Source organism: Staurois parvus, unplaced genomic scaffold (genome assembly GCF_062004578.1).
Source record: "Staurois parvus isolate SC_StPar_1 unplaced genomic scaffold, SC_StPar_1.0 ptg000231l, whole genome shotgun sequence".
NCBI lineage: Eukaryota > Metazoa > Chordata > Amphibia > Anura > Ranidae > Staurois > Staurois parvus.
Window position 1 is genome coordinate 234830 of NW_028318027.1, and position 17291 is coordinate 252120.

A 17291-nucleotide genomic window follows, 5' to 3' on the forward strand; every position below is an offset into this window, starting at 1 on the left:
TCCTGACCTTGCTCCTGTCTGCTGCGCTGTGTATGACCTCAGCTTGATCTTGACTTCACTTCGGTCTGCTGCTCAGTGTATGACCTCAGCTTGATCCTGACCTCGCTCCTTTCAGCTGCTCTGTGTATGACCTCGGCTTGATTCTGACCTCGCTCTTGTCTGCAGCTCGGTGTATGACTCGGCTTGATCCTGACCTCGCTCCTGTCTGCTGCTGTGTGTAAGATGCCAGCTTGATTTTGACCTTGCTCCTCTCTGGTGTTTTGTTTTGACCCTGGCTACTGACTACTTTGCCCTCTGAAGAAACTCCTCCTGCATCTGGAGCACCCAAGGGTTCAATCTCATCAGGCATCACCAAGCAGCAACACCCCTGGCAACTCATGCTTCTTTGGGCACTGCACCTCCTGTTACCACTGCCATAAGGGGAGCCCTCTCTCTATTCCAGCCTCCGGTCAGGTACGCGACATGTATAAAGATGCTTCCATACCTCCCTGCAATATTAATGACGGTATGTAGGTGATGGATGGTATGTGTCTGACTCGATGTCAATGCCCTGTTTCTCACTTGAAAATAATAATAAGTTCTAAACCACTGGGTGTAAATACATACACTGAAAAGTGCAAAGATAATACAATTCAGTGCCAAAATGAATATAAATGAATAAATATATAGTGCCACTAATAATAAAGTGACTCATAAACCGTGTACACAAAGGATACGCTAATACGCAGCTTCCGGTGCGCGGTGACACACTTCCGGCATTGGTGGCCATCTTGGTATACCCAGGAAGTCCCACACACATGCAGTACACCCATACATCGATGAGGAGGGAGAACTGCTTGACATGTGAGTGGCATTCTTTTATATTAAATAAAGGAGTCTTGGCACAAAGAAATACTGCACAATAGAGGATCTTTTTTGGCTCACTTTGTTGGTGAGCTATTGTCCTACAGAAACTTCCTGTCTGGGGCAACGGGAGCCCTATAGGAGATCCACTGCATGAGGATTATTACCAGCCCTTAGGATAAAGGATCCAGGGTGATCCTGAAAGCTGTTTGGCCCCTGGGGGTCATCAGGAGGAGATGAGGAGGCATTTTAGCCGCAATAGAAGAAGTGTGTTGACACGGTCACGGAATTACAAAGCACCATTGCACATTGCATGAACGCATTTATCACTTATTGTTTGCTTTATTGACTTTTTGATTGAGTGTTTTGAAGTGTGGACACTTATTTGGCACTTAAGCACTTTTTGTTTATCCCCTTTATTAAGGGGTCTGCATCATTCTTTGTGTGTGTATGTGAGATGGGGAAACAGCTCTCATTGTTTGAATACTGCTTGTGTGGAGTAACTTAAATGTTTTGACTGACATTCTGCAGTATAGCCACAAGATGTCACTGTTTTTCTAACACAGCCTTAGACTGCATAGATATTTCTATATTCATGAAGAGGTGGAGTTTTCACACAGCGTTGAGAGAAAACAGGAAGAAGAGAGAGGAGCCATGTTCTGGAGAATGGTGAATGAGGGGGCTGTGTGAGCTGTGAATCTGATGACATCCAGGTGTGAGAACATCCCTCCATAACCAGAGCTGCAGCTTAGTGAAGTTGATGAGATTGCTGCCAGGAATGCTGATGAGAGCAGAGGAACTAAGCAACATATACGGCGAGACCGAATGCTTGTTGGAGAGACATTTGTCCTGTTCAGAGTCACCAGCGTATGCAAAGCAGACCCGGGTCGGTAAGATCGTGCACGCACCTCATTTCAGTGTTGGCGTCTTGAGACTGAGTCCAGGCCTATAGTTAGTTAAGGTCTCTGTTTGGGTCAGGCCACAAGTGTTGTTACTGATCATTGGAAGGACGCCACAACTTAAAGTGACATTTCACATTGGAGAGCTGATAAAATCCTACAAACTCAAGCCAGACTGGCGTTTTGCTCAGAAGGAATACTCAGGCAAGTGCTACAGGACCAGTTGTGGGAGGGGGAATACTGTAGATTTGTGTAAGATGTAAGCTGTTGTGCTGCACCGCAGGCTAGCCCATACCGTACACCCATACACTGATTCCTGCTCTATTAGGGTAATAACAGGTAAGGTGTGGCAGCTTAGTTGTGCTCCCCAGTAGGTAAATTACTGCACTTTCTACCTTCATCCATCAGGAGGTGCCGTGCTGTGCAGCACAAGGGTCTCAGCCTTTCGGCTGGATGTTTGTAAATTTATTGTATGTTCCCTTGCATTTCTGGTTGTGTTTATTTGCCACATCTAAGTAAAATTCTGTTGTGGCAAAAGCTGGTGTTGGAGTTGCTTTCCTCGTTTGTGACTTCACTGTATCCTGGGGAGCCCACCCCGGTACACGGCTTACATGTACACGGTTTATGAGTCACTTTATTATTAGTGGCACTATATTTATTAATTTAGGCACTGAATTGTACAGGGTGCAGCATCATAACTTCCTTTTTTCAAAACACAATAAAACCCATTTTATGAATCAGAATTGTTTTTATTGTCTTTAATAATGTAGGTACATATCTAAAGTTCTGTTTTACACAGTTTTGAAAATCATATCAGGTAGGTGACGCCCCCCATTGTCCATACACTGAATAAATGAATTCATGTTGGAGGAGTTTGTTTTTCCACAAATTGGACTTAGGGGACATTTGGTTCCAACAGGACGGAGCAACGGCTCACACTTCAAGAGCATCAATGGCTGTTTTAAGGGAACACTTCCCGGAGCACCTCATCTCAATAAGGGGCAATTTGGAGTGGGCAGCCCGCTCCCCCGATTTGGCCCCTTGCGACTTTTTTTTTATAGGGTTTTTTGAAATCCCGCATTTATGTAAACCGTCCAAGGACCCTACAAGACCTGAAGGCCAACATCCACGCAGAAATTGCCAACATACCCGCTGCTATGCTGGTAAGGGTCATGAAAACCACCAGAAATCGGCTTATTCAATGTATGGACAATGGGGGCGTCACCTACCTGATCTGTTTTACACAGCTTTGAAAATCATATCAGGTAGGTGACGCCCCCCATTGTCCATACACTGAATAAGTGAATTCATGTTGGAGGAGATTGTTTTTCCACAAATTGGACTTAGGGGACATTTGGTTCCAACAGGACGGAGCAACGGCTCACACTTCAAGAGCATCAATGGCTGTTTTAAGGGAACACTTCCCGGAGCACCTCATCTCAATAAGGGGCAATTTGGAGTGGGCAGCCCACTCCCCCGATTTGGCCCCTTGCGACTTTTTTTATAGGGTTTTTTGAAATCCCGCATTTATGTAAACCGTCCAAGGACCCTACAAGACCTGAAGGCCAACATCCACGCAGAAATTGCCAACATACCCGCTGCTATGCTGGTAAGGGTCATGAAAAATGCCAGAAATCAGCTTATTCAGGGTATGGACAATGGGGGCGTCTTCTACCTGAGATGATTTTCAAAACTGTGTAAAACAGAACTTTAGATATGTACCTACATTATTAAAGACAAAAAAAACAATTCTGATTCATAAAATGGGATTTATTGCGTTTCAAAAAAAGAAAGTTATGTTGCTGCACCCTGTATTATCTTTGCACTTTGTAGTGTATGTATTTACACCCAGTGGTTTAGACTTTATTATTTTCAAGTAATATTACTATTTGTGAATTATTTTACACTGTCTAGGTATCAGTTTTGAGTGCTAGCAGCTTTAAGTGAGGTTACACTTCCTTTTAAAGCGCAGGAGGACCCTGGTGTATATCAATGCCCTGTTTCTGCTCTCAAGTATTGACTATTTTCTGGTTTTCTCAGCCACACCTGGCATTATATTTACTACCACTTTGCTATGTTTTAGAATAGAAAAAGAAACAAGGTGCCACATTACAAGTCATACCACAGTGAAGACACATCCACTTTGTTGACCACACTGACTTTCTTGCACATTACACACTGCAAACCTTAATCCCAGAGCTCTGGGTAGATCATTCCAAAAACTTTACAGAGTTTGTTCTTTGGAAGAGTTTCTTCATGTGTGACATTTTTAGTACTTTGATGAGATTTAAAACAATGACATTTAAAGTGCTATTTAAAAAAAAAAAAAAAAATTACCTGTTTTACTTACCTGCTGTGTGCAGTGATCTTGCACAGAGCAGCCCTGATCCTCCTCTTTTCAAGTCCCTCACCAGTGCTCCTGGACCCTCCCCTACAGCCAAGTGCCCCCACAGCAAGAAGCATCTTGCTATAAAAGGGTACCCAAGCTGCTGCTCTGTCTTTCCATTCACTCAGAGGTACAGCTCGACCCTGCTCCTCACTCTCCTCCTTGGCTCACTGGCTGTGATTGACAGTAGTGGAAGCCAGTGGCTCCCACTATAATCTCAACCAATGAGGGAGAGAATAGGGAAGCCAGTACTCATGCACATCACTGGATCAAAATGGGGCTCAAGGGAGTAGGGGGGCTGCTGCACACAAATTCTCCCCCTTCACACAAAATTCATGTGGGGAAAATCAAAAACCCTGAGCCTTTACATCCACGTAAACTTCCAACATTTGTTACATTTTTGGTATTTTAAAAAACGAAAGTCCCAACTCCTGAATGTAGAAATATCAGTGAGAAGGCTCCCCGCCCAAAGGAGTAAAGGGCTAAGTATGCAGGAGAAACAATTTGTAAAGTTCATGTTAATCTGAGGAGCTATGTGATCCAAAAAGAAAAATGTGAGCACGAGAGGATCTGCTCAGATTTCCATCTCTGTAGTTGGGAATATTACTTTTCTGAGACACAAAAACCAGAAGACAGAATCAGCCTTGTACAATGCTGAGTGAAACTCCATGATTTAACCACTTGCCACCCAATGACATCCATATGTCAACAGGTTGTCTACTTGTAGCTATTCCCTATGCTGCCCAGGTTGGGAGAGTTTGAGTTAATGTTGTTCAGTAGTTTCCCATTAGGGGCTTTTCTGGGCCGAACCAGATAGCTCTAGAGTCTGGTTGTTCGGTCCTGTTGCCAGGTGATAGCCTACATTCAGAAGCTGTACACCACCTCGGGGAGAGTTGGGACCTGCCCTCCACCCTGAAAACACCAGCAGCTGGATACTGGCAAGATGGACTCAAGCTTGAGTTAGGGATTAAGGTAATTAGTAGAAAGGCTGCACTTTGTTTGAAGTTGTAATGTTCAGAACTGTCAGTAAAGCTTTTGAAGCTTTGCCTAGGCTGAAGTTACTAACTTGGTGTAATGCACACACTGTTTCCAGCTTGGGTCAGTAAAGCATATTGGGGAATGAAGACAACAGTACAAGAGTTATTGTGGTGCAGCAAGTGGTTACCAGGGGTAATGAAGTACAGCCAGTATAAGCAGCATGGACCCATGACAGGTGGGATGAGTAATGAGGGAGTTATTGTCAATACATTCTCCAAGTGGTCCATCTGTCATAGCAATGAGAGCAGATCAGCACAGCAGAGAACCCTGGTCAGAGGAACAGACAAGGAAGAGTTAACAGCATGCATGGTGTCTGCAGGAGCCGCTCAGCAGGATTACACTCCGTTATTAGAAGTGAGGTAATGGAGACACACTGGGCAGGTGGAGAAGAAATGCATGTCCCTCCTAAATGCAGCAAGTGACAGTAGTGGTGTGCATTGACATGGGGTTCAAGAATTACCTGGAGTTCAGTTAGCTGAACATTTGTACAGCCATCCCTGAGTTGAAGGTCTGCCTTAAGGTTGAATTATCCTTGAAAATGACCTGGCCCTGGTCTGGGGCATTTGTGAGCACAGCAAAAGTTAAGGTACCTCATGTGCAGGCAAGTGACCCAAGATCAGGTACCCAGCTTAGCCCTCTCTGAGGTTGGCCTCTTATGTGACCCTTACTTGCACCCCCCCCAATGAGGATCATGAAGGCAATACCACCCACTGATCCTACATGCACATTGTCAGGTTTGAGTGGTTATACCAGGACCATGGCTGCAGATGCAATCATGATCCCAGTATACTTTTGCAGCTGGAGATGCAGAATGTAGAAATGACCCCTGTGGCTAATTTAATTGCTGGATCGTATTTACATGCACCAGAAGAGGGGGGGGGGGGGGTTTCCTCCACCCAGGGGCAATTCTGCTGGTTGACCATAGAGATAACTGAGGACCAGAACATCCCCAATAATCTCTATGGTCTAGAAACCATGAGTAGTTTGTCTTATACCACAAAGTCTTGCATACCCAGGAAACAAAAACAAACACAATGTGCTACAATCAGTATTACAACCAAAGTTATTGTGAAATGTAATAAGGAAAATCATCAGCCTCTGATCATGGTGAAGATTCTTGAAAGTTTATTGGGATAAGCATTAGAAAATAAAAGATTTAAAAAAAAAAAAGTAGAACATGTGGAGATTCTTTGACATGGCAGGTGTATCAAAGATCTGCCCCTCTTAAAAACAGGAGGTACACTCCAGTGCTGGACAAATGCCATGGAGGACCATCCTAAGCTCTAATAATTTACAAGAGACATTCATTTCTGGTATCTATGCATCTATCATCAGCTTGACTTACCAAAGGATTATGGCCATAGAGGAAATAAAATCTACGCTGCTCCAAAACAGAGGTTGAGACTGAATGGGTTAGTGGCAATTCTAATCATCCAATCCATCCCATCATTACATCTATAGCCAATCATTGATGAATACTCCCATATACAGACTGGAGGAGTTCCACTTCCTGAGACTGTATACCCTCATCACCTGTCCACAATACCACCCAGAACATAGTCGTAACAGCGACAGTTCTAATCTTTCCTGACATCTAAAACTGAAAGAATAGGTTTTGGCTATAGATTAACTACACAAGGTGCAGGCCCCAGGGCTGTAATCATTACCTTCACTACACTGCCTTCGGTTTCACTGACATTGAACGAGCATGCAGCTAATGAAGACTAAATAATCCAAATCATCTAGGATTAAGAGGACAGTCCCAGAACCTGCAGCATTATAAATTAAAAAAAAAAAAAAAAAAAAAAAAAAAAAATTGTAATATTGGTTCTAGTCCAATTCTCCTATTGGTGGAGTATTTCACTAAATCAGATTCTCCACCCTGAGATATCACCAGTGTCTGGGCAGATTTCTCACGCCTCAAATATTCTTATACAACCCCTCCCTACACCTATCCCAGCATGGAGGGGCTCAGTGAAAGTGGTGGTGAAGGTGTAGAGGTGTCGGATTGGGTCACTCATATCATAAAAGGAGATCCGCCCGGCCTCATAATCCAGATCTACCCTGAATCTGTTACTGAAGACAGCGTCAGGTAATGGGATCTTCGTCCAGTCATGTACCACTGAGTACTGATCACCCATGAACCTTTCTAAAACCCAGGACTTATTATTATAGCCAATCGTTGACTGCTTTCCTATCCGGTCTATACTGGCATAACACATCCCGATTCTCCAATTATCAGACCTTTCGACATCCACTTCCCAGTAATGTCGCCCTGAGGAGAAACTCTGACTGCTTAACACCTGAGAACATAGAAATCTCTCTGGTGTTCCTCGTTGAGTAAGAAATGTTAGGAAGGATGCAGTTTTCCTGTCATCCGATAGATTTATCTTTTTACTAGCTGTGCTCGCATTCAGCACTATGTTTGTAAACCCCAAAAGAAGAAGTTTACCCTTTGCAGAATGTGGATAGAGATGTGTGCCAGAAACGATAACAGGTAAACCTGTGTGTAAGATCCCCGACACATCTATCCATCCATCATGAAGGAGTTTCTCATCACTCTCTCTGTCTCCATTTCCAGTATCACCGCCTCTGTCCTCTCCATTTTCAGTATCACACAAGTCACCTGCGTCCAATTGCTGTACGAAAGTCAGTGGATCCATAGTGTCACACAGCTTCTCAGCGTCACCCACCTTCCTGGACAGCTCCTCTTTCTCTATTTCCAACTGTTGGATCATATTAGACAGTGCTATTGAGAACCAATCTGCCTGCAAGGAGATCTCACTCCGGACTCTCTTCTCCAGGTCTTCCAAACGTCTCCTGATGTCACTGAACAGGGCAGCGATTTTCTTTTCTTCATCATCTGCTTTTCCTTGTACTTTCCCCCTGCGTTCCGGCAGACTATGGATTCTAATCTCCGTCTCCTCTCTCTCTGCCATCAGTTGGTAAAGAACCCTTCTCAGTTGTTTCTTCTTCTGCTCAGAGGCCTCTTTTAATGTTTCCACCTTGTGTTTCCGGTGTTTCTTAGCCCGCTTGCATGACAGACAGATACAGATGGATTCCTCAGTGCAGTAATAAGTCAGTGGTTCATTATGGACAGAGCATTTCCTGTGCTCTGGGGAAGTGGTGGGGTCACATGAGGCTTGATCTGGTGATGGGTCACACACAGAAGCTTCACACTTCATGCATTCAGACCCCTGTACCTGCTGGGGAATCGTCGAAGTAGAGAGGACCTCAGACTCCTGATCTGGCTGAGCAGAAAGGAAAATCTCCCTGTTATGCAGTGTCATGTTCCTGGGCAGAGTAGGCTGCTCCTGGAACTCTTCTCTGCATTCAGGACAGAAATAACCTCCAGACCCCTCCGGTGTGTTCAACACAGGACCAATACACTCCCGGCAGATGTTGTGTCCACATGTCAGGGTTACAGGATCTGTAGACATTTTCCGACAGGTGGAACATTCCAGCTCCTTCCTTAGATCAGTAGACTCCATTGCTGAAAGCAGAAGAGAGAAGTGAAAGTCTTTAACATGTAGTAATCAGTTCTGTAAATTCCTACACAGGGTAAGGACAGTGATGGTAGCCGTAGATGGATCAACATTTGGCCATTCAACAGGTAATGGCTGAATTTTGCCCCAGCTATGGCTGTTCCCAGTAGAGAGAAGTCAGCCCAATTATCAATTTTTCAAACAATTTTGAAAAACTTATTCAAGTGGCATCTGCTGCCAATTGGTTGCTGCAATGAAAAATTTAACCCATCACCTGCCTGAGCTATCCTGCTGGGAAGATGTCAACTAATCATGGGTGGCAAAGAATCTTTATTCAGTGGGGAAAAATTTGATCCCCTACAGATTCTAAAAGTTTGCCCACTTACAAAGAAATTAAGGGTATATCATGGGTGTATTTTACATGATATAGAGACAGAATATCAGCCAAAAATCCAGACCACCACAAAAAAAAAAAAAAAAAAAAAAAAAACACAAATGTTATAAATGGAGTTGCAGTTCAGGGAGTAAAAGTATTTGATCCCCAAGCAAAATATAAAACTGTACTTGCCAACAAGGGTTTCTCCACCAAGTACGGAGGTAGGACATTTCTTGTAGTTGGTTCCCAGGTTTGCACACGTTTCAGAAGGATTTTGGTCCACTCATCTTTACAGATGTTCTCCAAATCCTTAAGGTTTCTTGGCAACTCAAAGTTTCAGTTCCCTCCATAGATTTTGTTTTATAGGATTAAGGTCTGGAGACCGGTTGGGCCACTCCTTGACCTTAATGTGCTTCTTCTTGAGCCACTCCTTTGTTGCCTTGGTGGTATGTTTTGGGTCAATGTCATGCTGGAAGACCCATCTAGGATCCATAGTCAGTGTTCTGGCTGAGAGAAGAATTTTTTAATTCAAGATTTTACAATAAATGGTCCATCCATTGGCCCCTCTATGCCAAATTCAGGCCATACCTTCAGCAGAGAAACAGCCCCAAAGTATAATGTTTGACCCTTCATGCTTGACTGTAGGGATGGTGTTCTTAGGGTCACAGTCATTTGACTTCCTCCAAACGTGGTGGGTTGAGTTAATGCCAAAGTGCTCAATTTTGGTCTCATCTGACCACAGCACTTTCTCCCAGTCCTTCTCTGAATCATTTAGATGTTCATTGGCAAATCTTCAAATGGGCCTGTAGATATGTCTTGAGGAGAGGGACTGTGCAGGCGCTGCAGGATTTCATTCCATAGCAGCATAATGTGTTACCAATAGTGTGTTTTTTGACTGTGGTCCCAACTATCTTGAAATCATTAACAAGCTCCTCTCATGTAGTTCTGGGCTGATCCCTCACTTTTCTCATGATCATCCCTACCCCAGGAGGTGAAATCTTGCATGGAGCTCCAGACCAAGGGCGATAAATGGTTATTTTGTATTTTTTTTCAATCTGCGAATAATTGCGCCAACAGTTGCCTCCTCACCAAGCTTCTTGCCGATTGCCTTGTGCAGGTCTTCAGTCTTGTCCATGACATACTTTGACAGCTCTTTGGTCTTGGTGAGATTTGAATGGAAGAAAAAGATTCTGTGGACAGGTGTCTTTTATACACATAAGTTGTCATTAGGAGCACCTTCTTAAATTGATAGGACTAATCTGTGTACCAAAATGAGCGCACAGCCAGTCTGTGGGAGCCAGAATTATTGTTGGTTGGTAGGGGGATCAAATACTTATTTTACTCTCTGAACCGCAACTCCATTTATATAATGTCTTTATGAATTTTTGGTTGACATGTCTCCATCACTTAACATACACTAAACATTATAGACCCTTCATTTCTTTGTAAGTGGGCAAACTTACAAAATGTGCAGGGGATCAAATAATTATTTTCCCCACTGTAGGCAGGAACACATGGGGAGGGGCAATGAGGTGTGGCAGCAGTGGACATAAATCTTGCATTAAGCAGAATGCCAACATTACAGACCCCCTAGTGGGAGAGTGCCAGTTAGGAAAACAGTTAAACCTACCGTATTTTTCGCTCCATAAGACGCACTTTTCCCCCCAAAAAAGGGGGGAAAATGTCAGTGCGTCTTATGGAGCGAATATGGAGCGGCCGGTCCGGTATTTCCACCGTGGCCGTGTCAGAATACCGGGCCGGCCGCTCAGCTCTGCAGCAGGACCTTATGGAGAGGACTGCTGACCTTTGGGGAGGTGGGGAGTGGGTACCTGAATTTGACAGGTACCCGCTCTTCTTCGTTCTTTGAGCTTAGCTGTTCCTCTATCCAGCGGCGCGCTGTCTTCCGGCTTCTGTAGTGTGGGCACTGGGCATGACAGCCAGGTGCCAAGTGCGCATGCGCAAGAAGTGGCGCTTTTTGTGAATGGTAAGGCGGTACCTGGGACACATGACAGATCCCAGAAGCCGCCGGACCAATCACAAAGCGCAAGTGCTTCTCGCTCACTGGGCACCCGGCTGTCATGCCGGGCGCCATTACAGAAGCCAGGAAGACAGAGCGCGGCTGGATCGAGGAACAGGTAAGATCAAACAAACTCTGCGGCAGTAAGAGCGGGTACCTGTCAAATTCAGGTACCCGCTCCCCTCCGTCCCCAAAGGTCAGCAGTCATCTGTGCTGTCCGCAGTCTCTGGTCATCCCTGTGCTGTCCGCAGTCTCTGGTCATCCCTGTGCTGTCCGCAGTCTCTGGTCATCCCTGTGCTGTCCGCAGTCCATTAGTTCAGAATTTTTTTTTTCCTGTTTTCTGCCTCTAAAACCTAGGTGCATCTTATAGAGCGAAAAATACGGTACTACAGGATAATTTTATGGTACAGTTCATAGAGGCCCTGACTAGGAATGATACTCTGCTGGTCCTGGTAATCTCAAACCATGCAGAGCTTATTACAAATTTCCATATAAAACATCTGGGTAGCCGTGACTAACATGATTTAATTTATTGTTAGCTGTAAACAGCAAGCATACAGAAAAAAAAAAAAAACCCCACACAACTCAATTTCAAGAGAGCCAATTTTCCAAGGTTGAGAGCTGCTCTCCGGAGACTTAGACTGGGGAGGGAATATTGGAATTGATGAACACAATACAGAAATGGGAGTTCTTCAAAAAGACTATGTGACCACACTGAAAAATATATTCCCATGGGCAACAATTGTGAAAAGGCTAAAAATTAAACCTATGTGGCTTACGGCCAAAAGGTAAAAATGCTATAAGAAAATAGCTTTTATTCAATATAAAAAATGAAGGAACGCGATCGTTTAAACATTAAAGAATATAACAGAATATGCAAAAAGGAAATGAAGGCCCCCAAAATTGAAAACAAAATGACAGATTGCAAAAGATAGTAGAACCAACCCCAAAAAATTCTTCAAATATATTAATAGTAAAAAGTCCAAGCATGTAGGCCCTTTACAGAATCATCTAGAGTGGGTGACTGGGGACAAAGAAGGCATATTTATTAAATACAGTCTTCAGCTCTGTGTATATAAAAAAAAAAAAAAAAAAGAAAAAAGGAGCATGGGGGAGCTCTTGTCCATAATGGGCGTGGTACTGACAGCTCCAGATTATCCACATTGGCTCACAACTGATATGATCCAAAAATATTTAGATAGTATAAAAAAGGTGAATAAAACACCTGGACTGGATGGCATACACCCACAGGTCCTTAAAGAATTGAGCTCTGTCATTTCAAAGCCATTGTTTCTAACTCTTAGGGACTCTAATGACTGGCATAGTACCACTGGATTGGCTTAAGGCCAATGTGGTGCCAATAGTTAAAAAGGGGGCAAAATCTTTACCAAGTAATTATAGACCTGTTAGTTTAACTTCTATAGTTGTAAAGATATTGGAGAGTTTAATAAAAGACCACATAGATGAGTTCTTGCTGGGAAAAAAATATTTTAAACAAAAGACAGCATGGATTCATGAAAGAAGTTGTCAAACAAATTGGATTTCTTTTTAGGAGGTGAGCAAAACCTTGGACAGAGGGGTGGCGGTGGATGTGGTATACTTGGACAGAGGGGCGGCTGTGGACGTGGTATACTTTCATTTTGCCAAAACGTTTGACACAGTTCAACACACGGCTAATGTGTAAGGTAAAGTCTACAGGCTTGGAAAAATCTGTATGTAAATGGATAGAAAACTGAACTAAGAGATTGTATTCAAAGAGTAGTAAACAATATGGGGTCCAGGATTAAAAATCCCATTTCAGTCTTTGCAGATGACACCAAGCTGTGCCGGGGAATAACATCCTTACAGGATGTCTTCAACTTATAAGCTGACCTCAGTGCTCTGTTTAATGGGGCAAATGAGGTTAAGGTTGATAAATGTAAGGTTATGTACTTGGGGGAATCAATGGTGGAGAAGGATCTGGGAGTTCTGGTAGATTACATGCATAATGGCATGCAATGCCAAGCTGCGGTTTCTAAAGCAAACAAAATCCTCTCGTATCAAAAGAGGTATAGACAAAATTTCCCCCAGTACAAAATTAGTAAGACCTCACCTGGAATAGTTTTGAGCACCAATTCACAAACAGAACATTGGGGAACTTGAGAAGTACAGAGAAGGGCAACTAAACTGACAAGAGGCATGGAGGAGCTCAGCTATGAGGAAAGATTAGAGGAACTGAATGTATTCTCTTGAGAAGAGATTAAGGGGGGATACGATCTCCATGTATAAATACATCAGTGATTCACATAGTGAACTCTGTGTGGTTATTCCCCCTGAGGTCATCACAGAGGACAAGGGGGCACTCTTTACGTCTGGAGGAAAAGAAATGTAATCTCCAAAAACACAGAAAGGTTTCTTCACAGTGAGCTTTGAAAATGTGGAATAGACTCCCTAAAGAGTTGGTTCTGGCCAGCTCAGTGGATTGCTTAAACAAAAAAAAAAAAAAAAAAAACAAAAAAAAAAAAAGGCCTTGATTGTTTTAGATACACATAATATAACATTTATAGGTAAAGTTGATCCAGGGAATATCAGATTGCCTCTCGGGGGATCAGGAAGGAATTTTTTTTCCCAGCAGGAGCAAATTGGATTGTGCAAATTGGATTTTTTGCCTTCCTCTGAATCAACTGTGGGTGTAGGATTATAACTATTATTCTATGGTTGAACTGGATGGGCTTTTGTTTTTTTTCAGCCAGACTAACTATGCAATTAAGGCAAAGATGTGGTTGAGGAGAGGTGCTGACAGCATCGGTTTCAGAGGGTGAAGTGCAGCCTGGACAGTCTTATCCCAAGTGGGGAGGCTTATTTCTAGGTTAGAAAGTCCCTAGCCTGTCCCTTCTCATCAGAAACCTCTGTACCACTAGTTACAGTCCCTAATAAGTGGAGGTGTCTCTCTCTACACTAGCCACTAGCAAAATGCAGGCCAAAACCCAGGAGCAGGGACTTCTACAGACCCTTCTGACTCAAGATGGCCACCGAGTCACATGGTTGCAGCGTAGCCAGCCGGAACGTTGCTCTATTGACCCAGGAAATCAAAACAAAGTGTTTTCCCTTGACTTCTTTTCCAGGCTGTGGTACCACTCAGGTCAAGCATCAACTACAGTGAAGAAAAACAGACTGCACCTACCTACAATCCGCTAACAGATGCTGTCCTCAATATCGAAACACCATAAAAATGTAAACAGTGATGCAATAAAACTGGTTAAGGTAGAGCCAATAAACACACAGTTAAATGACAACAGGAGTAGGTAGTTGCCCACAATCCAGCCGCACTGGGCAGCAGTTGTCTGGGCTTTCATCAGTCACTTGGAAAAGGTTCATCTTCAGGTAGTGACTTAGGGGGCCCACAGACAGCAATGGGTCATTGATGTCCTTGGGCCACTCTCTCACTTGTACCCAAAGTAGGATTTTCCTCTAAACCAGTGCAGTCTGTGGCACTAGATAGGGTGACTGGCTCAGCTGGCTTATCTTCGAGCCTTTGGATTCAAGAAAACTGGTGACTGGAGGATCAAGCTCAATAGGTGGCAAGAACCAGTCCAGAAGTGCCTCTTGCATGGGAGGGAGGTTGGCATAGTCTAAAGCTTTTGGATTCTCAGGTGTCTGAGCACTCCCCACCCATTACACAAGTCTGCAACATATTTTGGGGTAGTCAATTAAGGGGATCGGGCCCTCAGGGACCAGTTCAAAAGACAGGGGTAGGTGGGAAATGTTTCTCCACCACCCGGTACGGGTTGTATTCCAATTTTCGCTCCCGCTTACTACCTGGGTTGTGTGTTCTCCAGCACCTGGTCCCCCAGCCATAAGGGCAATTCTTTGAAAGCCGACTCCAGAGCTACGTCCTTGTGTTTGTCAAACACCAGTTGCTTGGTCTGTTGCATTTGCTCTCAATGTTCTTGTACAATGTGGATGAACACTGTTGCCCTGAGGATGGTAGGGAGTGGTGTAGGACTTCCGGATACCACATAGGTGGCACAGTTTGGTCATGACCACAGGCTCAAAGTTTGAGCCTTCGCCTGAAAGGCTGGACTTTGGACATCTGTAAGTCTGGACAATGTGCTGTCTTCAGTTGGTCCTCAAAGGCCTGGAACACTCAGAGCCACGGGCTCATCTGCCTGAGCATTCATATCAGGCTAGCAGGTGGGGTAAGAGTCAAGGTCTTGCAAAACATTCATGCCCAACACTATAGGCACCACCAGGTTTACTGGACTGCAGGCCACCACTACTCCCACTTGTTCCATCACCTGGTCTTCAAATGTGGATCTTCAGCCAGGTTCTGCCTTCTCCCACCATAGGAAGGTTATTGGTTGCTTGGAGGTAGAGCCAGCAGGGGTCTAACTGTTCCTGTGAACCAAGTCTTTGTATGAAGAAGCCATATTTCATCACAGTGACCTCTGACCATCTGTGTCAAGCATAGGACCATGCTTTAACCAAGGCAGGCAGGCTGAAGAAAAATGTCAATATCGGCCACGCTGCCAGCATTTCCAGTCCTCCGTGTCCCTGCACAATGGATTCTCACCCCTCTGGGATTGGAAGGAGTCATTTTTAAAAGAGGTTCTGTCTTGCTTTAAGGTGGCTACATCCTTAGCCAATTCCATGCAGATTGCAGGCTGACAGTGGTGAAGGCATTGATGCCTCCTTGAGGTACACTGGCTCATACTTTTTGGTTAGTGCTAAAGTCACATCTGCCTCTTCCTGCTCTCCAACAATTGCATCCAACAACACTTCATGGTGTGCAATAAATTGATCCCTCAGCTTGTAAATACTGTATAGTAATAATCAAACCTAGTTGAATCAGTGCAGCCATGCATGTCCTGCTTCTTCAGGCTCCTCCAAAGGAGCTGCATAGCCACTGGGTAATAAGTGATGTTCTCATCCTTCTGTTTTCTGCTGAAGAACCTCTGCCTCAGCTTAAGCAGTGCCATCTTCTCCCCAAAGAAGCCCTCAAAGTGTGACACAATCTGTTCTACAGTGACCAATTCCTCTTCTGACAGCAACATAACCACTTTGCGCGTATCCCTCTCCAAAGCATTAATAGCCTGCTCCACCACTAGCCTGACCAGGACCTGGTACAGGTGTGTGGTACTCTCCAGCCTCTCCTCCCATTCTGCCAGGGGTATGTTAAAGCCACTGAACTTTAGTACGAGGGATGCAGAACCATACTGGAGCCCAGTCCTCCTTTCCACACCCACTGCAAGGGACATCTCCTGCCGACTGCTGCCAAGCGTGGTAAACACACAATGTTCAGTTGTAATAAACTTAAAACTTGCATTGAGCAATATGCCAAAATTACAGAAACTAGTGGCAGAGCACAGCTTAGGGATACAACTCACAGTTCAATGCAAGCAAATGTGGCTGGGAAGAGGTGCCGACAAGTGTTTCAGTGGGTGAAATGCCACCTGGTCTGGCTGGTCCAGTCCCAAAGCCCGTCCCTTTTCATCAGGAACCTTTCCCTGCGGCTAGTTACTTTAAACAAGCAGGATGTTTCTCCCTACACTAGCCACTTGCAAAATGATCACCAAAACCTGGGGGCAGGGACTCAAATATAAACCCTGGGATATAAATATAGACCCTGTAGATCCAAGATAGCAACCGAGGGTCACATGTCTGCAGTGTAGCCAACCAGAACACTGCTCCATTAACCCAAGAAGTCACAGAGAACCAGTTTCCCCTCAACTTCCTTTCCAGACTTTGACTGGTCAAGCGCCACCTACAGTGGAGAAAACAGACTGTACCTGCCTACACAGGATGATGACAATGAATCTCTATCTGGGGAAAAGAATGAAGAGTTATGCTGCAGAAACATCGTTTACCCACTTCAGGTCTGGACACTTTCACCCCCTTCCTGTCCAGGCCAATGTTCAGCTTTCAGTGCTATCACACCTTGAATGACAATTGCACGGTCATGCAACACTGTATCCATATGAATTTAGCATTTTAATATATATATTTTTTTTTTATTAGACAAAACATAATTGTGGTATTTATTCACCACTGGGCTTTTGAGTTTTTTTTTTGTTGTACAAGAGAAAAAAGTCCAAAAAAAAAAGTTATAAAATTCTGCAAATAATCTCTTCTTAAATCTTGGCCAAAATGTACTCATCTTTTTAGTGAAAAAACCCAATTGATTTATATCCAAAAATGATAATTTTTCAAAAAAATTGACTTATACAGTATTTATTTTTTTTTAAACATACTGTCACTAGCAGTTCAG

General features: G+C 44.0%; 1 protein-coding gene across 1 annotated transcript; it reads right to left on the bottom strand.

The window, feature by feature from the left end:
- Positions 1-7079: 7079 nt before the first annotated feature.
- On the bottom strand, positions 7080-16281 carry LOC149460361 (E3 ubiquitin-protein ligase TRIM39-like). The gene is made up of 3 exons (XM_089679740.1): positions 15844-16281; positions 10117-10186; positions 7080-8659 (listed from the first exon to the last, which is right to left on the bottom strand). The coding sequence occupies exons 1-3, from the start codon at positions 16279-16281 to the stop codon at positions 7080-7082; spliced, it is 2088 nt and encodes a 695-aa protein (XP_089535866.1).
- Between the last annotated feature and the right edge of the window lie 1010 nt (positions 16282-17291).